Source organism: Lissotriton vulgaris, chromosome 4_1, assembly GCF_964263255.1.
Source record: "Lissotriton vulgaris chromosome 4_1, aLisVul1.2, whole genome shotgun sequence".
Taxonomy (NCBI): domain Eukaryota; kingdom Metazoa; phylum Chordata; class Amphibia; order Caudata; family Salamandridae; genus Lissotriton; species Lissotriton vulgaris.
This window is the reverse complement of record NC_141691.1, coordinates 1,610,479,681-1,610,503,573: the sequence shown is the minus strand read 5'-3', so window position 1 is coordinate 1,610,503,573 and position 23,893 is coordinate 1,610,479,681. Positions and strand designations below refer to the sequence as shown.

Genomic DNA, 23,893 nt, shown 5'->3' with positions numbered 1-23,893 from the left:
TGCCAATACTGATACTAGCAACAATACCACCACCTCCAATACCACCACCAATACCATCACCACTAACAACACCAAACCACCACCACCAGCAATACCCCTACCACTAATAGCAACAACACCACCAATACTGCTGCCACCAACACCACCACCACCAATACCACCACCAAAACCAATACAACTGCCACCAATACCACCATCACCAATACCAATAGCACCAATACCACCACCAATACCGCCAATGCCACCCCCACCATTACCACCACCAAAACCAGCACCACCAATACCAATACCACCACCACCACCAATACCACCCCCACCAATACCAATACGACCACCAATATCAATACCACCACAAATACCAATACCACCAATACCAAAACCACCAATACCACCACGACCATTACCACCAATACCACTGCCACCACCAATTCCACTACCACCAATATCACCATCAATACCCCACCACAACTACCACCACTACCTCCAACAACACCAATACATCCACCAATACCACCAGCACTAATACCAACACCAACAATACCAGTACCACCACCACCACCAATAGCAATACCACCACCAATTCCAACGCCACTGAGACCACCACCAATACCACCACCCCTAGTAATACCACTACCACCAATACCACCACCACTAATACCACCAGCACCAATACCACCACCACCAATAACACCACCACCAATACCTCCACCACCAGTAATACCACTAACACCAATACCACCACCAATGCCGCCACCACCAATACCACCACCTCTACCAATACCACCATCACCACCAATAGCACCACAACCAATACCACCACCATCAATACCACCAATACCAATGCCAGCACCACTATTACCAATACCACCACCAATACCACCTACCAACAATTCCACCACCAATAACCTACCACTAAAACGGACACCACCACCGATACCACCAATAAAATCACCAATGCCACCAATACCCGCACCACCACTGATACCATCAGCACCAATACCACCAGCAGCAATACCACTAATGCCACCACCACCAATACCAGCACCACCAATACCAGCACCACCAATACCAGCACCACCAATACCACCACCATCAATACCACTAATTCCAATACCATTACCACCACCAATAACACCAATACCACAACCAATACCAATATCACCACCGCCAATACCAATACCAATACACCCACCTCAGTGCCTCTCACTCACTAGTAGTAGCAGGGGCACTGTACGAGGCCGGCGATGTAGCTGAGAAAATCCCTCCCTCCCTCCATGCCTGCCATAAAGCACAGCCCGTCGTGCACCAGGAGGTGAAGCCAGGGCCCAACTACAGCTGGAGTGTTCTTATTAGGCCAACAATAGCAATGACATTACACAATACCACACTGCACACTCAAATCACAGAGAGGGCAGGAAATAGCCCCCCTTCGCACTCTTCCTTCTGAGCCACATCAGTGTAATCACAGAGTGAAAGGTGTTGGAGTGCTTTGTTAGTGTTTATTGCTCGAATCATATGGAATTCTCACTTCACACTTTGTGTCTGTGTAATTTACAACACTTACACATCTTCTTCACTGCACTATTTATCACTACTTTGAAGACGTTGCAAGCTGGTCTCATCCTCTGATATTTGCAATCTAATAAGTGGTTGAGAAGGCCCTTTATTGCAATGCAATAGGTCTCGCATTTGTGAGAGTTTAAGCTATTAGTATTATAAATGACAATGCCTTTTCATTTATGTTTTAAAACCCTAAACATAAATAAAAAGTATTGTTATGGTTAGACCTGGCATCTTGGCGTGGTTTTCCCTGAATTTTTGGCTCTACCTCCTGTGTTTTTGATGCTGTGCTGGATTCTGTTTTTGCTGGCTTAGATGCTTTTGGCACTTTGCCACTACTGATCAGTGTCAAAGTGCTTCCTGTGTAAATTGATATTGTGATTGGTTCTCCCTGATTGGCGTATTTGTTTTACCAGTAGGTCTCTAGTGAAGTGCACTGAGTGTGCCAGGGCTGGTAAATCAGATGCTACTAGTGGGTTTGCAGCACTGATTGTGCCACTCACAGGAGTAGCCCTGTAAAGAGGTCTCAGGCCAGCCACCGCAGTGCCTGCGTGCAGTTTGTTAACTGCCATATCGACTTGGAAAGTGCACCCACTTGCCAGGCCCTACCCTTCCCTTTTCTTTCACATAAGACACCCCTATGGTCGCTCCTTCCTGGAATCAGTAAGATTGCGGAGAAACATGTTAACCACATGTTCTCTGCATTCCTCGAGTCTCATAATTTGCTCCACCTCTCACAAAGGGGCTTTCGCCCCACGTCAAGGCACTGAGGCTGCCTTGGTAGGGGTGGTGGGAGAATCGAGAAAGATCCTTGATTCAGGAGGATCATCTGCCATAATCCTCCTCGACCTGAGTGCAGCCTTCGACACGGTGAACCATTGAACTTTGGTTCACCATCTCAGGAGAGCAGGAGTGACCGGCACTGCCCCACTATGGCTCCAATCTTTTCTAGAAGAAAGATTCTTCAAGGTATTTAAAGGTGACACCATTTCAAAACCTAGCCCCCTACAATGTGGAATGCCTCAGGGCTCATCCATGAGCGCTACTCTTTTTAATGTCTCTATGGCCCCAATGGCCGATATTGTATCCTCCTTTGGGATCCATATAGTAACATATGTTGACGACACACAGCTGGTTGTAGCATTGAGCCAGGCCGACCAGATGCCCACTGACCTCCATTCCTGCCTCGAGGAAGTTGTCAAGGGGATGAGTCTCTCCTGTCTAAAACTTAATGGCGATAAAACTGAGCTCATGCTTCTCAGCATCCATCTAAGCTTTAAATCAAGTACCATGTGGCCAGCCTGTATGAGCCCGGTACCGGCTCCAAAAACCGAGATAAAAAGTCTAGACATATGATTAGATCAAGACCTCACATTTAAAGCTCAAGCAAGGAAGACCGCTGTCTCATGTTATGGCTTGCTCAGAGTGATCCGCAAAGTGCTTCTCCTTTTACCTTGTCAACCAAAAAATCTGCTGATCCAGGCCCTAATTCCTTCATGGATAGATTATGGCAACGCCCTACACCTAGGTGCCCCGTACTTAGTGGACACGAAACTGCAGATCATACAAAACTCTGCAGCAAGATTGCTCAAGGGGACCCACAATCATTGTTCAGCAAAGCCTGCGTTACGCTCCCTCCACTGGCTCCCGGTGCAAGAGAGAATTAAGCCCTCTGCGTTGGCCACAAGTCTCTAGAAGGTAGTGGACCACCTATCATGAAAACCATGATTTGCCCATATAAGGATAACAGAAGACTCTGCTGAGATGAGCTCCACCTAGCAGTGGTCCCCACGATCAAGAAGGCCAGAAGTGGCGTCCGGCTTGTTTCATACAATGTCGTTAAACTCTGAAATACCCTTACGCTGTATCTCCGAAGGGAATCTGACCATTTCACATTCCGAAAACAGCTTAAGACCTGTCTTTTTCCTAAGGGAGTCTGTCTACTCTAGTTGCAGCTACAGAGCTGGGATGTGCCTGTGTAGCCATGCTCTATATAAAAGCCTTTTTCATTTCATTTCATTTTTCAAGGTACCCCCTGGGCAGGGTGCAGTGTATGTGAAAGGGAGGACATGTAATGGTGTGTGTAACATCTCCTGATCGTGAAATACTGCCAATTTCATGTTTCACTATTGAAAGGCTATCTTGCCCCATAGCACAGAATGGGGAATGATTGTAACATTTTACAAGCATATCTTCCCATAGGGATAAGATTGAAAAATGGAATTTAATATCCCTGAACTCAGGATTTAATAACACATCTTTTAATAAAGATGGTTTTTAATTGTGTGTTTGAAAATACCAATGTTATAAAGTGGCTATTTGCTTGTTGAACCATCCTGTGTGCCTCTGCCTGTTTGTGGATTGATTGTCTTTCTTTGGAAAGACAGGGGCTGGGGAGGTGCAGTGGCTCTAGGAGTCTGGATGAGTCAGCACTAGGCTGAAGAGGTCTGATCTGCATTTGGAGTGGTGGGAGGAGTACTGAGTAGCACCTGGATCTGAACAAGGCTGTGCCTGCCTTCCAAAATGCTGGGTCCACCTCCCTTTGCTGTGCCTGAAGCCAAGGCTCACACTGACAATGGATATTGTTGTGCACTTGCAGCATGCCCCCAAAAACTGGTTTGAACTGGGTTCAGAGCTCATTGCAAAAGTGAACAAAGACACTTTGGGGTATATGTATTAGATCTAAAACCCCAGAACTTTAGATCATTTGCGGAATTCAAGAGTAAACTTTGCCAAGTAGAAGAGCTGGAGAGATTGGGGAGAAGTACTGCCCTTGCTGTGTGTCTTGGGTTGGCCTGCAGTTGCTGTTTCTGCCAAGGAAAGGAGAAGGATGTTGCTGTGTGCTGTGTCCACTGCTTGAAGGAGAGCTCCAAGGGCCTGAGGTGAGCTGCCCTCCTGTTCAGAAGTTTCAGGGACACAAAGACTTCACCCCCAGCTCCCCTGAACTCTGCTGCTCTGAGTTCTAGCCTGCCAAGAGGTGCCTGTGCCAGTTTGTGGGCCTCTGGAGGTTGTTGCTGCTGTTTAGGAGCTGGAAGAAAGAAGAAACGTGAAGGACTGCTAAAATCGACGCATCGCTCTTCTTGCGGCTGTTTTCCCGATGCATCTCCATGGGCAAGAAGAATTTCCAGGCATCGCTGCACTGCTTTGGAAACCGCCGCAGCACCTGTTGCCACTGCAAGAATCGAGGCATCAAGGGATCGCGGCTGAGGAGGACCGACGCATCAGCCGCTCGACGCCATTGCGTCAATTGCCGACGTATCCCGTTTTTCCACGCATCTTGCATGGTTGACAAGTTCATCCGATACATCACCTGTGGACCAGAACTGTCACGAAGAATTGCATCGCCTCCCCAAGGTCTCAGGAGTGTTGCATCTCTTTGATTTCTGACTCTGCGTCTGTTTGGCTTTTGGAACTTTGATGCATCTAAAGGTACTTTGGTGGAAAGTCATGCACCCATAGTTTTCTATGGTACAAGTTCTTGAACCCTTTTGAAAGTCATATTTTTGACTGGGTATGTTGGATTTTTGTTGTTTTGGTCTTGTTTAGTTTAGATAAAGATATTTTATTTTTCTAAACTGGTGTGGTGTCCATTTATGGTGTTTTCACAGTGTTACTGTGAGTGTCGGTACACATACTTTACACATTGCCTTTAGGATAAGCCTGTCTGCTCGTGCCAAGCTACCAAGGGGGTGGGCAGGGGTTATCTAAAGTGTGTATCCCCTTACTCTGAATAGAAGCAGAATCCCTATTTGGACAAAGGTACCTACCTCTGCCAACTAGAGACCCCGATTTCTGACAGTCCTTTACAATGCCAATATCTCAAACTCACCTGAATACAAGACCTATTGCGTTTCAAATGCTTGATTTCAATATCGGCTGAACCAACCCTCCTCATAGAACTGCTACACCTTGGGCAGAAAGAGTGAAAGCCTCTCTCCTTCAGAGAAGAGGTACAGATAGGGTAGATTCTGCAGACGCTTTTTTTATCACAGGACAGGTACTAACTGATTGGGCAGCAGCAGTGCAAGCTTCACTGCCTCACCGAAAAGGGACAGCATGGCAGTAGTAGTTTCTCTCTCACAGAAGGCAGTAAGTGCAGTCTTCTGCAGAATAAATACAGCATGGCAGAGTTGCACACACGTTCAACGCTCACAGAACATGTACACTTAAGGTGGGGTAACATGTAAATTGCAGGCAGATTACTAGAGAATGTATTTAACTTGCTGAGAGGAATGTATAGGAGGGTGAGTAAGTTAATAGGCACTATCCAAATGCGCTTTCCAAACAAACACAGCAATGGCAATGAGCATAACAACTGTGATATTGCAGCAAAAAAATGAAAATAGTGTTAGCAAATGTGAAACTCGCCTACATTGTTGTGATTGGTATCGGCTTCTTAATATATGCCACTCTCTCTCTCTGCCATTGTACAGAATCGTACATACATCTAACAGAAGCAAGGGGAGCTGGCAGCCTGCCTCTCAATTGATAGTGATTTTATTCCAACAACAATAGGGTGAAAAGTGCACTCTGGTCGCGTCAGAACTGGAGCAGCACGCTTTGCGCCTGTCAGGCTCAATGTCAAGGGTTCCGTGGCCCAGGGTTTCTGCTGCCCATCCTACAGTACACGGGCCCTGTGAAGGGAGACGAATCCTATTCGGTGTCAGGGGAGTCGAGGGTCCGCCCCTCCCTCCAGCCGGGCACGCCCCGTACCCCAAGTCACAACGCAGTGGATAAATTCCGCTGTGTGCAGGGGACGCCCGCAGGGGTTGGCAGCTGGAAGTGAGGAGGGGGCAGCGGGGCAGGGTGGGGCGAGAGCTAGCCTTGGAAGGGGCTGACACCACTCTTGACTGCTGCCCGTTGCTGTGTACGCTTAGTTTGTTCCTGGGAGTCTCTTTCAACTTACCCTCATTTGGAGAGTGGCACCCTACTGAGTGCAGCGGGTGCTGGACTGATGTGCAATTTTGCGAGTGTGAGGGGCGGTGTCTGGCTGCAATGAATTGCACGTGAGTACGACCAGTGTCGATGTGATGGGGCCTGACACAGCGCAGTTTGTGTCCGAATGAAAGGTCTCATCCTGTCTGCATGGTCTGTGTCTGGGTGAAAGGTATTTGCAAGGCTGCAGGGTTCTTCCTTTGATGCAGGGTACGTACTAAGGTATGGGACTGTACCTGTTTCCCCTGTCTATGGAAAAGGTCTGTATTGTATGACTTTGCCTGTCGGCAGCCTCTGTCTTTGCTTAGCTGGTCCGGCAGTAGATGCAGGGTTGTTCATACACACGGGGAGAAGGCTGTGAAAGTTGAGAGTTCTCTGTGAAAGTCTTTGACTGGTTGCAGGGTCGGTGCTAAGGCACCCGGCCCGTTCCTGGATGCAGGGTCCCTGCTTGGGTCCAGTCTCTGTGCAGGGTCAAACACTAGTGCTGGGTCACGCCTGTGCGCATGGGAGAGGATTGTGAAAGGTGAGAGGTCTCGGAGAAAGGTCATTGTCTGGCTGCAGGGTCAAAGCCACGGTGCACGGTCCGTTCCTGGATGCAGGGTTCCTGCTTGGGTCCGGTCTCTGTGCAGGGTCAAACACTAGATGCAGGGTCACGCCTGTGTGCATGGGAGAGGATTGTGAAAGGTGAGAGGTCTCGGTGAAAGGTCATTGTCTGGCTGCAGGGTCAGAGCCACGGCGCACGGCCCGTTCCTGGATGCAGGGTTCCTCTTCGGGTGTAGTGCCTGTGCCCGTGTGCGGTTCTCGCTGTCAGTGCGGGGTCTGTGTCCGGGGTCTCTTGCTGGGTGAGCACTGCAGGGATGTCCACGGGCTCGGTCAGTGACCCGGAGGAGCTGCTGGAGCTGCGAGTTCTGGGGCTGCAGTACCCGGTGGCCTCCCGGCGGAGGAGCGGGCACTGCCAGCCGCTGCTCTTGAGCCCACGGGACGCCGGGTCCTCGGAAGAGGAAGACGAGGACGAGCTGCAGAGTGAGCATTCGAGTGAAGGGAGGATGAGGAGGGGCGGCTCCAGGAGGCGCCCGGGCAAAGAGTGCAAGCAGACCCAGCGCAACGCGGCCAATGCCCGGGAGAGGGCACGCATGCGGGTGCTGAGCAAAGCCTTCTCCCGCCTCAAGACCAGCCTGCCCTGGGTGCCGCCCGACACCAAGCTCTCCAAGCTGGACACCCTGCGCCTGGCGTCCAGCTACATCCAGCACCTGCGCCAGCTGCTGCAGGAGGACCGCTACCAGCAGGGGGCGTACATGCAGCACCCTGCCAACCTGGTAAGTTCACCCCTTCTTCGGCGCGTTATACCTGCTGCTCTCCACCCTCATAGGAGCACCCCGACATACCTGCAGCCTCAGTTACTGGTCAGAGCACTCCCCTCCAGCATTTTATATGTGTAGCATCATGTTCTAGTTGTGCACCCCTCGTACAGCGCGGTATACATGTAGCACCCCCACCTAGGCACGTGCACCCCTCTACCGCACGTGACACGCGCAGCACCCCTTGATTTAAGATGACACTGTGTTCATTTCCAGCTCTGTGCATGTCCCACCCTTGTGCCACCTCCCCACCCTTCGGTGAAAACAACTCTCCTCCCGCACCTTACATGGGGTGCCCCCCCCCCCCTTAGCCCAATGCACGCACCCTTCCTCCACCATGTTGTGCCTGCTGCGCCCATAAACCACAGTAAGAACACTCCTTCCACCAGGACCTTATGCCCCTGGAGAGCGCCCCGCAGCAGCACCTAGCAGTACTTTCAGCAGCACCCTTAAGCACCCTTATAGCCTGGTAAGCGGGGCTTTAAGAGGACCGGGTCTCACCGGATCTGAGCAGTGGCAGTTTTTTTTAAGGGGGCCTCGAAACTGGTCTCTATCGAGCTCTGTTTTGTTGGCACAGGCGGAGTGCAGAGACAGCAGGCACATCGTAAGCCAAAGTTGCTGCTTATTTTTCTTATGCAACTAGCAACTATTGACAAAGCCAATAGTCCTGACTCGTAGGTATGATGTGACTTGTTGTATCATATATCTGGACGCAATGACAGGAACAGCAAAATACAAGTCGGGTGACACACTATGCTAAACACCGATTTTTAGTTTAGGTGTTTTTAAGCCACGCCCTTAATGACATTGGTCACGGCCCTTAGAGAGAACCCCCAATTTTGTCATCCCACTTAAAGCCCTGCAGGTAAGAGCACCCTACGCCCCCTGAGCACGCTCTATATGCAGCAAACACTGCGCCTACAACACTCTTTGCATGCAGCTCACTGCATCTCCCCAGCTGGCTATAATGGAGTGCACCCACCCTGTTAGGCGCAGGCCCTCCTACTTTACACCTGCAGCACTCGTACTTCCGTAAGAGCAGCCCACTACATTGTGTAAACGTCGTACCTCACTAACTTGGTAAGGGTACCCCTCTTACAGCAGCACGTGCCTTTCCAAGAGCACCTGCCACCCAACACTTTAAAAATGTAGCACGCCATTGTGGTATGACGATGCTCATACATGCAGCTATTAGGAGCCACTATTAAGAGCAAGCACCCAGCAATCTGTACTTCAGCCGCCACTATGTTTGGATGTTCTGGTGCATGACATGCCACCTGACTGCCAGGCAAGACACCTCTCCTGCAAAATCTAGCACGGACGGCACCTCTTCACTCAGGCACTGCCAACACTCCTCATTTACCAGGGGCCTGGCTTGGTCATTTAGAATCGTAAATCTCATAATAAAAAAAACAGTGGGCTGCAGGGTGGAGTAGTTAGGCGACCGAGGTCCGAAATGGACTATTTCCACGAGGAACAGTGCCACCACTGGCTTGCATTAGGTGGGCGTCTGTCTAGAGTGGCATGGAGGGCAAAAAGCAGTGAGTGAGAATGCACCCTGAGCAATTGCCAGTGGCTAAACCATTTTCAAACATTCTCCCCTTGATTGTCAGCGGTATGCCTAGAAAACGCAGACTGGCACAGCTTTCGAAGCCTGCTACGACTAACTTGTGCATTCCAAAAAATATTACATTTGCACCCATTCAAAGAATATTTCCGTGGCGGAAGATTTGCTACTTTTTTGTTAAACTAGTTATATAAATATTTACGTTTCCTCTCCAACATATATGCAAGTTAAAACATTTTAGTGAAATGGGAATGATTTTTTAAAAAAGAACGAAGATATAGCAGGCACAACTCAGGACCCCAAAAACGAGCTACCAAGCCAAGAACGCAGTTATTTCCTGGGGTTTCACAAGCCAAACACCCCTTTGAAGCTGCTCCCCTGTCAATTATTTCAAAGGGCAGCAACCCACACACTGTCAAGGCAACGTTTACTCCGATATTCAAAACACCCAGTCCCAGCACTATTCATCGTAACATCTTCCAAATTTTAAACACACAGCACTCCCGCCAAGTGCTGCCCACTCTGCCTATACTAAATATGAAGCTCCTTCCACACTGTCAACTGATCACAACCATTCTCTCACCAGACCACAGGCTGGCTCCACAAAGAGTGTACACGGATGCTTTATAAGTGTTATAAGGTACCAATATACTGCTATCGCTAAGGTACAACTGATTCATATGATGCTGCAGCCCTGCCTTACGTCATAGGCACCCATGTTACATGTAAACAAAGTGCTGCCAGTGACCAGGCGCTCTACGCGGTTCATGGGCATGATGTCACTATTTGTGGCAACATACAGGGCAGTAACTACACAGAAGACTACATATGGGAATGTCCGCCAATGCACAGGGCCGTGCATAGATATAGAGGGGAACATTTATATAAGTATATCCATGATAAACATACCCAAGACTGCAGAAGCAAAGCATTGATTACTTTTCAGGTGGCATTGGGCTTTTGAAGTATGGGCCCTGAAAATGTTCATTATGTCCACCAGGCCGCAGGGGCGCTGGTGGAGGACAGTATTGTATGAGGTTTGAAGCGATGTTAGAGATGTGTCCAGCCCAGGCTGCTCCGGCATCTCACCCTTCCCCACACGAGTAGAAGCCCCCTCCTTCAACACTTGAAATATGAAGCAACCCCCGGCCTCGACTGCACCCCTCTTCCCACACTTCAGCATGCAGCCCTCCTCTTATAAGTCAAAGTCACTCTCCTCCAACGCCCTATGCTTGCAGCAACGTCAACGGGCATTGACAACGCCGATCAGGCTCGCCAATGCAGCCCTTTTGGCTATCAGCATCGGCAAAAGAGACAAAACATGGTTATTGCCCATGCTGAACAGCATCATCAAATCAAAGGAGCAATGATGTTCATGCACCATCGTGCATGCGCAGATATGCGTCATCGCTCATGTCCCCATAAGCAGCATGACACTGCAGTGGTTGTCTCGTGATGACATTCACGTGCATGCATTCCCACTCATGAGTGTGTAGATGCCATGATACAGCAGCTGGTTTTTTATGTATAATTTACTGTTTCGAGATGGCAGACAACACACTTGGAGCAACTAGTTAAAAATATATGTACAAATGCACATACAAAAGAAAGAACCTTCACAGTAGCAAATTGCAGATGCCGAGAACGCCCAGACCGATTTTAAAGTATTTTTAGTATTAAAAAAACAAGAATGCAACAGTATGGAGGACGAGTGGAGGGGTGCCTAAAAATAATAAGTTGGGGATCTGCAAGGGAATCAATGGAATCGTTGGGGGGCCAGGGCAGCGACACAGAGAGCATGGGTGATTGAACAGGAGAGCAGCACTCAAGGGAGAGAGTAAGAACATGCAAGCACTTTCATGGAAAGCTATTAAAAGAAAACTGTAATTCCCTAAATGCAAGCAATGGAAGGATACAAGCAAGTCAATCAGAATGCAGAAAAAAAGAAATGCTTCAGAGGTAGTATAAACAAACAAAAAAGAAGAATGTTATCCAATATTAAGATGGAAAATTAAATAGACGAGAAAACGATCTAATCATCAGCAAAGGAATGACCTAAAACCCACTGCATGTAAATATTTGAATGTATTAGCTACACTTGTTTTTTTTTTACACTAGCTAGAGCTAAAGCAGTCTTTATTGAAGACCTACAAATTACACCTTCTGAAATTAGTAATATATTTGGCATCACATAGTTACTGCTCTTCTACCACTTCCTATACCCAAATGCCATTAAACTCATCAGATGCACATATGTCCAGCAATTTTTCACACTTAAAGTATTCACCAGTTTGGTAAATGTGCCCCTAACCTGGAATCTACATAGTACATGCCATATCAAAACCTTGGTAAAAGTGCAAGGCATACACAGAGTGCTCCACACTCTTGCACGTCTGTTGACAGGGATAGGTCTGCTGTCAGAGAGAATTCCACCTTACTGGACCCTGAAAACGCCTGCTGTCAGACCCTCCCAGCTATCAGAAGCAGCACCGCATCAACCACTCAAAATACCCCTCAAATAAGACTTGTGGAGAATTAGGCGAACAACACACATAGATCCAGACAGTCCCTAGCAGTTTGTTGATACAGTGCTCACCTCCAGCAGCTGCAGGGCGAGGAAGGGCTGCCCTCAACTAATGATGTGTCCTTCCATTAGGAGCTGCTGCACAGAAAACAGACACCATCCACCCAGACAGCTGGCACTAGCAGCATTTGGTTGAGATAGCGCCCCCCTCACCACCATTACTTTTATATATTTTAATATTTTTACAAATTTCTATGTTTTGCTTTCTGGTTACTCCAAAGTGGTAGGCGAAATGGAAGAGTTAAGCGTTCAATTGGTAAAGGGAGTGTCCCTCTCCCTCTCCAATATTTTTCAGTCACTACTACAAAGATGTGGGATTTGGTTGGACGCATTCCAGAGCATTTCAGTTTTATGGCCCTTCAGGCAAAGATTGCCATTTGGATGTACTCCCAGAGATCGGCCTCCATGTTTATTCTGCTTGGATGCTCATTTGATGCTAATGTTTGCCTTTACAAACCTGAGGTTTCTCTGTGACATATAGTTGGGGACAGTGGCGTAAAAAAAGTTTAAGGGGCCCCCCTGCAATGTACACGGAGGGGCCACCACTCTGGATTTAATACGGAATGCTTGGACCTAAGTACTGTACTGACGGGGCCCCCTGCAGCTCATGGGCCCCCTGCACCAATGGGGATAGGGGGGCCTGTGTTACACCCCTGGTTAGAGACCCAGCCTTGCCCTTACGAGACTGTGCATACTACAGCACACTTCTAATTTTGCTCTTACATCAACTAGATGTCGGTTGAGTGCTTTCAAGGCTGGGGGTATTTGGAAAAATATTTTTTTAGCGGCTCCAATGCATTACCCTATATCTCACCATACATCTCTCTCTATATAATCTCTACCTCCACTCTCTGACTCATCCCAAACTTCACTTTACTACTATGAACTCCAAAATAACCCTTTCCAAACTCTTCCTTCCTCTGTCCCTTCTTTCATCACCTCAAATCTCATTGTACTATTCAGAGCTCTCAAGCAACCCTTTAAAAACCTTTCCCTCATGTATGCCTCCTTAGACTCATCTGAGACCTAATTTTTCTCCCCAATCTACTTCTTGAGACTCCCCCCTCCATCTCACCTTTACTCATCCCAAACCTCCTCCTACTAATATGATCTCCAAATAAACGCTTTCTACACCCTTCCCTCTTCTATCCCTCCGTTGCCCTTTTCAATCCAACTAACAGACTCACATGTGCACTGCTCAATTAATTCAAATTTCCCTATACTAACACACCACTAATCCTTTTTTGTTCCTGCGGAACATACTACTCGCCAAAAAGTGATTTGACTCCTTGTCAGGGGTGGTAAGCGCTATGTTACAAGTACGACAGCACTGTCGAAGGTTTTTCATATTTTTGTGAATTTGACTGGAGCTTCTGATGCCTGTCAATGAGTTTCTATGGGGATCGGGTGAAAATGATGCTGCAGTATTCTAAGCAAGACCCCACAAGCAGTCAAGAACCATTTCTGTTTTACCTGGTGGTCGGTGCAGAAAAGCAGAAGGTTTCTTCATAGCAAGGAGAGCTGTCGATTGCTGTTCACCCACCCTGGGGGTGGGAGTAGGCGAAGGAGACATCTGAGTTGAGTGAGACCCTCAGGTTCCTCACTTTCATTGTTGTGGACAGTGATGCATGTTTGGGAGCGGGCCAATCAAACGGCAGGGAAGAGGATTCTTGTGCTTCCATCATTAAGCTCTGTGTCTTTGCACCTTGAGGCGAAGGAAACTCTTATCCACACATAAGTGCATGAGCCATACAGGTGGAGATGCTGTTCTGATTTTGTGGCCTGGTTCAATATCTAACTGGAGGCTGCTGTGGGAATGATCTAAGTGCATTTGGAAGTTCACTTAAAACTACTCTAGTAGTTGCACGAATAAGTGCATGTCATTTTGGGAGAGGAGGCATGAAAGGGTTATTCCACATAACCGATCATGCACAGAGGTGCAAACTTTTTCTCGAGATCCACGACAAATCTCTCACAAAAAATTACGAATACGTGAAGGTTTGTGAAGTAATTTGATTGGGCTCGTGCATGAGACTCTGGACTTACATGGAGAGTGTTGAATCATCTGGGAGGAAAAGCTCTGTAATGAACTCACAAATAGCACTGTAATGCACTGTTAAATGCACTTAAATTCACTCATATACAAAGTGCTGATCTGCTTGCTCCCATCGACACACGTGCACTTAAGAGGTCAGAATGACAGTGACAAGAAAAAATATTTTGTTATGTGTGTCATTTTTTTTGTGTGCAAAATGTTATTTATTGAAGGGAAGACCACCCTTGAACGTAGGGGTAGACAATGCAGGAACCTTTGTAAACTATGTTCAAGCCAGCAATCAGGACTTATGCAAACTTACTCTTGCATCATAAAAACTTTGCACACCCCAACATGTGACACGTTCTTGGGTGAAGATTTTGCTTACTCGCTGAGTTTAGAAGGAAGAAGCAAACCAGGGCCTCGCCAGTGTCTCGAGCCCATTCCTGGAGTCTGCTCATCACTCTGTCGTGGCTCACCGTGCCAACTGTTCAAGGAGGCCGAGAGGTTTGAGAGCTGTGCCCTTGTTTTAATCAAAAGTCAACAGCAGCTGCTCTGCAGCACAAGCAGGGTGGGTGGTCACCATGGCTCTTGATGGCATGAATCCAGACTGGTGACAATGACGCATGAGTTCCAGATCCATGTAGGCCTGAAGCTGCATGCAATCAGGCTTTTCATGATCTTGATGGGTGGGGCTGCATGGTGAATGGCCTATACATTTAAGATGGTCGCAGCACCCATACATTCCGGTTGATGTCACCTCATCATCATCAACACCGCTGGAAGACAAGTAATATCTACTACGCTCCCACTGAGAGTCTCACATGTTCTGGGTACATATAGTGGCACATCCACCGGGTAAGAACCATCCTCCACCTCCCTGTGCCACCTACACACACCAGGGTCTTATTGGATGAATGTATTATTGCCTAACAGAGGATCGGTACAGAGAGTGAGAAAAAAAACAAAAAACACTTGGACCAAAGGAGGACACCTCCTTGGCACAGCAAGTCCGACAAATGATGTTTTCAACGCAGATGAGTTTACAACAATGCATGCATCACCCGAAGATGTGTGGTACCAGCCGGCGAACATGTCAGGAGCCCACAGCCCTCTCATCGCTAAAACAGTCATGGGGAAGACAAGTGCTAACAATCCCTCACTTACAAGGTACACGTGTAAAAACACAGGGCCTCATTTATGAAGCTGTCCGTCACTTTTACGCCGCCAGTGTGTCACTTTTTTTATGCACCAGTGGCGTAAAAAATTTGCCTTGTTGCGCCATATTTACAAAGTGACGCATTTAGGTAGATGCGTCACTTTGTAAACCCCTGCGTCACATTAAACCTGCGCCAGTTATAACGTATGCAAGTGGGCGTTTTGACACAAGAAAGAGTCATGGAAGTGACGCAGTGAAATCTATAAGATTTCACTCTATAAGATTTCACTGTGCCACTTCTAGGACACAAATGCGTCAATTTCTTATGCCTGCCTCACAGCAGGCGTAAGACTGACGCAAGCCCTTTCACATGGGGCGTGCCCCATGTGACAGGACACATTGTAAGTATGCACTTCTATAGCGCGACTGTCACTCCAAGGAGCATCCTGGCGCTTGTAGCCCGTAGCCTAGGTGGAAGGCCGGAAAAGTCAGCTCACACATCTATCTCATCTAAACAGAACGCTGTGTCTAAACCAGAGTCATACAGATCGAGTCTGAAAGGTTGAAAATCCAAGTTTTCAGAGCCTTACGGAAATTCTTCTCAGCAGAGATCAGGCGCAGGTTGGGAGGGAGTTTATTCCAAGCTCTTGCGCCCAGTGTTGCGAGAGATTTCCCTCCTCTAGTTGAGAGTCTGAATTTGGGGGTCTGTAATAAATTCATGTTGGCTGATCTTAGGGAGCGTGTAGGTGCATACTGTTTGAACCAGGGAAGGAAATATTTGGGTCCTTTTTGGTGATATGCCCTAAAGGTAATCACTAAGATTTTGAAGAGTATGCGTTTGTGAATGGGTAGCCAGTGTAGGGCCTTGAGAGCGGCCGAGGCAGATGACCTCCTCGGCCATTTTAGGACCAGACGGGCAGCTGCATTTTGGACAACCTGCAACCTATGCAGGACAGATCGATTTAATCCTGCATATAAGCTGTTGCAGTAGTCCAAGCGAGATGTTACAAGTGCTACTGTCACCGTCTTCCTAGCTGTCAGAGGAAGAAAATCAAAAAACTTTCTAAGCCCTCTGATGATATTGAAGCAAGACCCTGCCACTGCCCCTGCTTGCTGTTTGAAAGATAGGGCACTGTCAAACCTGATCCCTAAGTTCCGGGCCACGGTGATGGTATCCGGAGGGGACTCCACCCCCAGCGGCCACCATAGGCTGGGGGAAAAAGGGTTTTGGGGGCCGAAGGGTATAATTTCGGTCTTCCAGGCATTACATTTTAGGTGATTGTCACGCATCCAGATGAAAGTTGCGGTAAGGCAGGCTTTTAGATTTTCCTCTGCCTTTCCATTTTCCCTGTCTAGCACTAGAATGAGCTGAGTATCGTCAGCGTATGATATGGTACTGATGTTAAAAGACGAAATCAGCTCAATCAAGGGGATCATGTATACGTTAAACAGTACCGGGCTTAGACTGGAGCCCTGCGGTACCCCTGTTTGTGTGATTTTTTCCTCAGAGCGGTATTCTCCCAACACCGTGACCTGTCTACGGTGGTCGATGGAGTTGCATCACTTTTTTGACACACTCCAGCAATGCGCCACTTTTGCGCCATACAGATACATCAGAAATACTGATGTATCTGTAACTCCTTGCGCCATGATGCGTCATACTGTAAATATGACGCATCATTGGTGTCGCAAGGAGGGCGCAGTGAAAAGTGATGCATCGCTGTTTTCACGCAGCGATGCGTCACTTTGCATAAATGAGGCCCACAGACTTCTGTCAGCAGAAGAGAATACATGCAACCAACACACGTGTGCGCGTGCTCACACACACAAGATATTCAGTAGTCAAGCCTACCCGGAGCATACCGAGATATTTCCAACATTTCCCATAAGCATAAAAAACAATAATTCTTAAAACTCCTGTCTCTCTGTTTTCTTGAAGAAATACAAATGTACTGTGCGTAAGCTGTTATTATTATCGACAACTGTTACGAGGGTTACTTACAACAATAATGTGGTAAACCGAAGAAAAGTCTTCACCTTGCACCGTTTTAAATACTGCACCCAGTCCTTGTAGTGAGAAAAGTTTCCATTCTCTGGATACACAACAAAACTCCCCGAGTATAAGAGGCAGCTTCCTGTGTGCACAGCAGAGCTCACTGTGTGTACAAAAGAGCGAAGAGTGTGATGCATGTCTTCCATTACACAACACACACAACAGAAGTGTGTGACGCATCTCCTCCATCACACAGCATTAACAATAGAAGTGTGTGATACATCTCCTCGATTACACAACACCCACAACAGAAGTGTGACACATTTTCTCAATTACACAACACACTCACCAGAAGTGTGTGGCACACCTCTTCGATTAGACACCGTACACAATACAGGCCATTGAGCTCACACAGCCCAGTTGACTGGAGGTTCACCCAAGCTCGCGGAACACTCACCAGAGTTCTTCAATGGCTCAGCATAGGTTCCAAGTGCACAATTTAGCAACGGAGTGTGCAACACAGAGACCTGAAGGTAGGACAGGCTCCACCACTCTATGGGGGTTATAAGGATGGCGGAAGGACCGCCATTGCCAGCCCGGCGGTGGCGGTCCTTCCAACATAACTAAGTGTATTACCCACTGCCCAATTAGGATGGTGGATGGTACAGCGGCGGACGCAACGTCCGTCCGCCGCTTCACCGCCAAAGGCAATCGTTCCGATTGCCTGGCGAACGGTGCAGGGCTCATTAAATGTTGTTCTTTCGCTGACTGTTGTTAGGCTATATTGTTTGTATTTTGTGCACTGCACTTGTTCAAAAAGTGTCTTTCATATTTTCTTCACAAATGGTCGTGCACAGCAAGGGCCTTATTCACGAGCCCCCTAAGCAGCACTTTTACACCGCCTGAGCGTCACTTTTTTGGTGCTCTGGTGCTGAAATGTTTCTGCAGTATATTTACGAAGCCATACTAAGGCACTTTAGGTGGCTTTTCATGGCCTTGTAAACATGTGCCCTTTCACCCAGAACACTGCATGAAAAGAGAGGTCCATGGGTTTTACTGTAGGTGTGCCTGCAACACCCATAGAATCTGAAGCATCACAGATTTAGGAGGAATTATAAACCTGGGAATGTGCCAAATTCTAAAGCCACCCCAGGAATGGCATTAGGGAGAAGCAACGAGTAGAAATATCCTTCTTTCTCCACATTTTTTTTCCTCTTTCTGTGAGTGGTGCATTCTGCAGCACACATAGAAAGAGGAAACACCTCTTGTGGTTGTTTGTGTGCAGGAAGGCGTCCCTTCCCGCACAAAAACAATCACCCCTACACCGCAGACACCCTTGCACCATGGTGCAAGGCATGGTGCAAGGGTGCCTGCGTTAGTGCATGGCAGCCCATCACCATTGTGTGCCAGCGCAGGGGTAAAGGACAGAAATGCACCGTATCTCATAGATACTGCGTATTCCCGCCCTTTTCATTTGACCCAGGGCAGTGCAGCAATATTCCTTGTGGGACGGCCCTGTGCCAAAACCTCGTAAAGGAGGCCCAATGGGTGTTGCTGTGGGTGTTCCCACGGAATCTGAAACATTCCCTGATTTACAAGGAATCGTAAAGTGGGAATGCATCTGATTCTGCAGCATTGCATTAGTGAGCTGAAACAAGGAGAACTATCCTTGTTTATCCTTGTTTTTTCCTCTTTCTATGTATAGTGCATTCTGCAGCACACATAGAAAGAGGAAAACACCTCTTGTGATTATTTTATATATATATATATATATATATTTTTATTGTATTGTGTTGACCTCAATAAACAAACCACAACAAAAGTATGGCTACAGTTACACATCAGAGTAGCCATGACGGTAAGACTTACACGCTCCATCAAGAAGAACATATTTTCATCCGTACCACATATAAAGAGTTATTTTACTGAATCTGGACAAGTCAACAATATCCTAGAGGAAAACAAACCTCAACACTTAACTCCTTCCATGCTCATGACGGAACCGCTCCGTCACGAGCATCGGTTGAGCTGTGCTCATGACGGAGCGGTTCCGTCATGCGAATTCCGCGCCTGCGCTGGACGTTCCATTGAGCGGGCGGGGCCATGACGGAACCGCTCCTTCATGAGCACAGCTCAACCGAGGCTCGTGACGGAGCGGTTCCGTCACGAGCATGTGAGCGCCGCTCGGCCCCCCTCCCCCCTAGCGCTGCAGCGGAATTGCCGCCACAGCGAAGGGTTTAAACTACCCACCCAACCCTCCCCCTCCCTGGTCGCTAGACATATTCACTACTTATGCCAGATCCCTCAGGCCGTCTCACAAATATTAGGTTCCTCCTGCAGTGCCATGTGTTGTTACTCCCCCTGAATCAGCTTGCCTCGCCTGTGCCCTTTCAAACCCTTGCGAGGAGGACTCCCCACCCACGGGGATCTCTGTTATCATAACATTTCAATCCATCGCATCCTCTTCCAGTTTGTCATCCCTCCTGGTCCTTTCATCCTGATCAACTCTGCTACTGCCCATTCCCGCAGGTCTTTGGCCCAGATCGGTAGCGTTGGGGGCCTCGGACTTATCCATCCAATTGCAACTCTCCGCCTGGCTAGTACCAACCCCAGTTGCAAAAATTTCCTTGTGAGTTTTTTCACTTTAGAGCTAGGGAGGAGTCCCAGTAGTATCTCCCAAACGGTGTGGGGTATCTGCCACCCTGTAATCACTTGTAAGGTATCCATCACTGACCGTCTTAAATCATAGGGGTTAGAGGGAGAAGTGGTGATCCATTCAGCTTCCAAATAAGTTACAAAGATCAAAAGGAGGGGGAATGGACTACTTGTGCCTCTAAATGCGCAATAACAGTGCAGTGTCCTGGAACGTTGATGCACAAAACTTACTTGGAATACATGTTAATTTTGTTTGCAAAGTGTTTAAAAGGACAATGACTTATCTTTCGGATTTCGCCATCATACACGCGCTAATTCTGTGTTTGATCTATATCTTAACCCTGGGGACGCGTTCGTTGGGCATAATTACTGTACAAAAATGGCAGTGGAGTGGGGCATCAGGCGACATCTTCTGCGTTATAGAAAATAAATTAATACATGTAGTTCGTAAGTTGTTTTACTCACAAATAGATTTTGTGGGGAATTTTGAAAACTGCTTTGAGTTTAAACATCACGAGAGGTGATTTCCGCTCCTTGTGTGACACTTTGAGGTGACAATGTTTTTTTTTTTTTTGCAGGCTTGGCCCTTCGCGTTGTCGGGGAGACCAGATTCTGAGGTGAAGGAGGGCCCCTCCGCCGGTCTCCTGTGTGGCAGCACTGCCTAAGGAGGGCTGCCGACCACTGGACTGAAAGCTGCTGTCAGGGGGCGGAGAGGCGCGCGCTGCACCGGGTGAACAGCGACCGCGAGGAGGGGAGCGCGCGGACTCAGGCCCTCCTCCATCGAGGTGTTCGGGATGAGGCCACTGACCCTACCTGTCTCACAGACCCGTATGAAGGGAGGGCAGAGCCTTGCTCTCGGGGCTGCAAACACCGCGAGGACAGAGCACCCTAAACGCTGAAAGCACCGCCATCGCCTTCTTTTTTTGTAAAACTCGAGTTTGGGTTAATAGTAGGCTCACAATGCGAGTGACGCAAACTGAAGTGAAGCCAGGCACTAACAATGGCCACAACTTACCGGTGTGTGACAAGGGCTGACATGAAGAAGAAACCCACTAACGGGGACTACCTCCATGCAGGGCCTGACGTGAAGGCAGACCCCACCAGAGACTACGACTCCACAGGCAGATGAGAAGTCAGGCCCTAACCAGGGACAGCAATTACAGCTTGTAACACGGCCTGGCACAGTCAGGGACCAACTACGCCACCGGCCATGACGTCAGACAGTAATAGGAATATAACTCCGCGGACTGACCAGAAACCTGGAAATATCAGGGAGGGACTACAATTACTCTCCTTGTTGCCTGACGCCAGGCACTGATAGGGGACACACTCCCCCTCTGTTTAGCCACGGACTGAAGAAACGAGTGTGTCTACAGCAAGACCAAACAGTGTTAAGCAGTTTCGAAAGACAAATAGATTTATAATATATTTTGGTGTCTATTTTTTACCCCTTTTTATATCAGCTGCAGATATGCAATAAAATATATACGTACACAAATGGCTTTCTGCTTTTGCCTAGCACGGCGCCAGGGGTTTGTGTTTTCTGACTTGTTTGTTCATTTTACTAATCACAGAAGGTATGAAGTGTGTTTCTGAAATATACAATATAGGACGGGGCGAGGCGCAAAAAGCAAAACATCAAAAAGGCTCGCTTGCAAGAGGGGGCGGTGCAAACGCCATGCACAGCTGAGAACCCGGGACTCTGGGGTTCAGGAAACCTGTACTATAACTTCTGTAAAGTCCGGTGCTCTCCCCGAAGCAAGATACACCGACCGCTCTCTACAGGAATGAAAATACGTTCTTAACAACAATTTAAAGTTTGCAATTTTAGATAGTTCAAATAGTAAAGTTTCAGGTACTTTGCTGTTTTTATGTTGTGTTGAATTATAGCCCACGTTTAATAGGCAGTCAGTATCCCGTTAAAGACCATCTTTTACTCTCCAATACTCAATGTTCGGATATAGTCAGGAAAACATCCGTAGTGCACAGTTCTGCAAAATGGCTATTAAATAGTAAAATCGGGTAAAATTGTAAAAATCTTGTAGCACGATAAAATCGTATTGCACAAACGCGCTGAAGGGAGCATTAAAAGGTATAAATCATACGCATCGCGCACTGCCTATCCTAACTAGCATGAGTTATTTTGGACCAGTTAATACTAGTTTTCTCCGAATCCTATAACAGTATATGGGGGGTTCTCTGCCTGCGCGCGGACGTGCGGTGGGGTAAAAGTTTAGTCGTTGCAAGTTATATCCATGTGTATCTAATGGTGTAGATTGGCGTGAGATGACCTGCGTATTTCACTAGCCCGAATTATTATTTTCGTTTTCTGCCGGGAATTGAAACGGCGGTATTAAAAATATGGCGCCACATCCAGGTTGTAGTAGAAACGTGTTTGCAACTACTAAATTGTAATCTCCAAACGGGGATCCTGCGTGTTTCATTTTGTTTCGTAAAACAGCAACTGAGCAAAATAATTCTATTCATGGCGAAGCAGCACATAAAACAAACAGGGTGTCCTGCTTTTCAAAACATGCACAGTGCTGTTTGTTATGTTTCTCTCGAGTACTGACGACAATGGGAAATGTCTGCCTTTGTTTTTCACACAACCGATGCAGCAGCGGGTCCCTGGGTGCCCAGAAGGGATGTTTGCTTAAGGATTATGCAATCACCCCACACCCTTTTATTCAACAACCTGGTTCTACGCTTCTTCGGTGGCTTGAACTCTCCAGCCTATCTCTTACATTTTTATCTCCTCAGAAGGATTCCGAACTGTGAAATCTCATAGCAGAACGTAGGCACTTCCTGCAGTTTCGATGAATAATTCCAAAACGTGAGAAAAAGATTACCCTTTTGTCTAAATATTTGCAATGTTTCCTCTTGAATGGTGTGCAGTGCTTGTATGTGTCTCTGTTGAGAGAGGGGCCTCTGGGAAAGACCAATTGAGAACGGGTCCTTCTGTAGCCAAAAGGGTGAGGGGGTATAATGTTGTCACCTGGAGCTGAAGAGATGACAATTTGGGCCATAGCGGCCCTGAAGCAAATGTTGTAGTGCCACGCTACATCATTTAAAAAATGCAGGGATGCGCAGTATTTACAACAATACGGGTCACCCCTCTGTTTTCCCTTGCATCTGGGAGATGGGTCACGTTGTAAATACCCCACACTATGGCGCATCTTTTGCGCCGCCGCTGTGTCACAAAAGTGACGCAACAGTGGTGTAAAAGAGGCGCAGGGGGCTTGTCAATCTGCCCCAGTGTGTTTATTTGGTCAGAATCTTTCTGCTTTTAGTTGTCATGTATTTTTCATAGTTTGCCATTGTTATGAGGGGGTGTCCATTAAGACCTTGGCAAATTATGGATGGTTACATTGTCCCGAATGTGTGTTCAACTTAGGTTTTAGTGATATGACTCCAGTAGTCATTTTGCTAGACTAGAGTGAGTGTGCCTTCTTCGAAGTACCTATGGCCATTTATTTTACTTTCCTGTTACAAGCACAGTTGTTGGATGTATGGCTTTTTAAAATCAAAATATAAAGATATGTGCACAAATAGCTTTCCTCAACGATGCAATGAAAATAATGGCCCATTTTCAAAAGTATCTACTATGCAATCTTATTGTGAATGCCTTTTCAATTCTCCACTTACAATCCAAACTTCATCTTCTGACTTCTATTGTAACAGTTCTTTAAGGGTACAGTTTCATTCTACCAATGCACACGGTTTTGCAAAGTGGCCTACACTCACCTATATTGTTGTAGCCCAAATGTTGCTTTATTATGTGATTTTCTTTCGAGGACAGCTGGAAGCACCACGTACATAGGTACCCAACTATTGCCAAACACTTCTACTAACAGAAAAGCTGGATATATTTGTGTTTTCAATGCTCATGTAGGTCTACCAACAGGCAGCTTTAGCTCTCTTCCGGGCTATATTTCTTACTTTTCAAAAAGAGGTTTCTGAGGAATCTCTTTCTCTCACCACATATTATTGCCTATAAGGTGCATCAATTTACCTTGAATACTTCCACTGTAATGCATGAGTCACAGG

At 47.3% G+C, this 23,893-nt stretch overlaps 1 protein-coding gene across 1 annotated transcript; it reads left to right on the top strand.

The window, feature by feature from the left end:
* Positions 1-6,371: 6,371 nt before the first annotated feature.
* On the top strand, positions 6,372-21,333 carry MSC (musculin). Its single transcript, XM_086966994.1, has 2 exons — positions 6,372-7,811; positions 20,425-21,333. Exons 1-2 carry the CDS (start codon positions 7,353-7,355, stop codon positions 20,509-20,511), a joined length of 546 nt encoding a protein of 181 aa, XP_086823120.1. The 5' UTR covers positions 6,372-7,352; the 3' UTR covers positions 20,512-21,333.
* Positions 21,334-23,893: the final 2,560 nt, after the last annotated feature.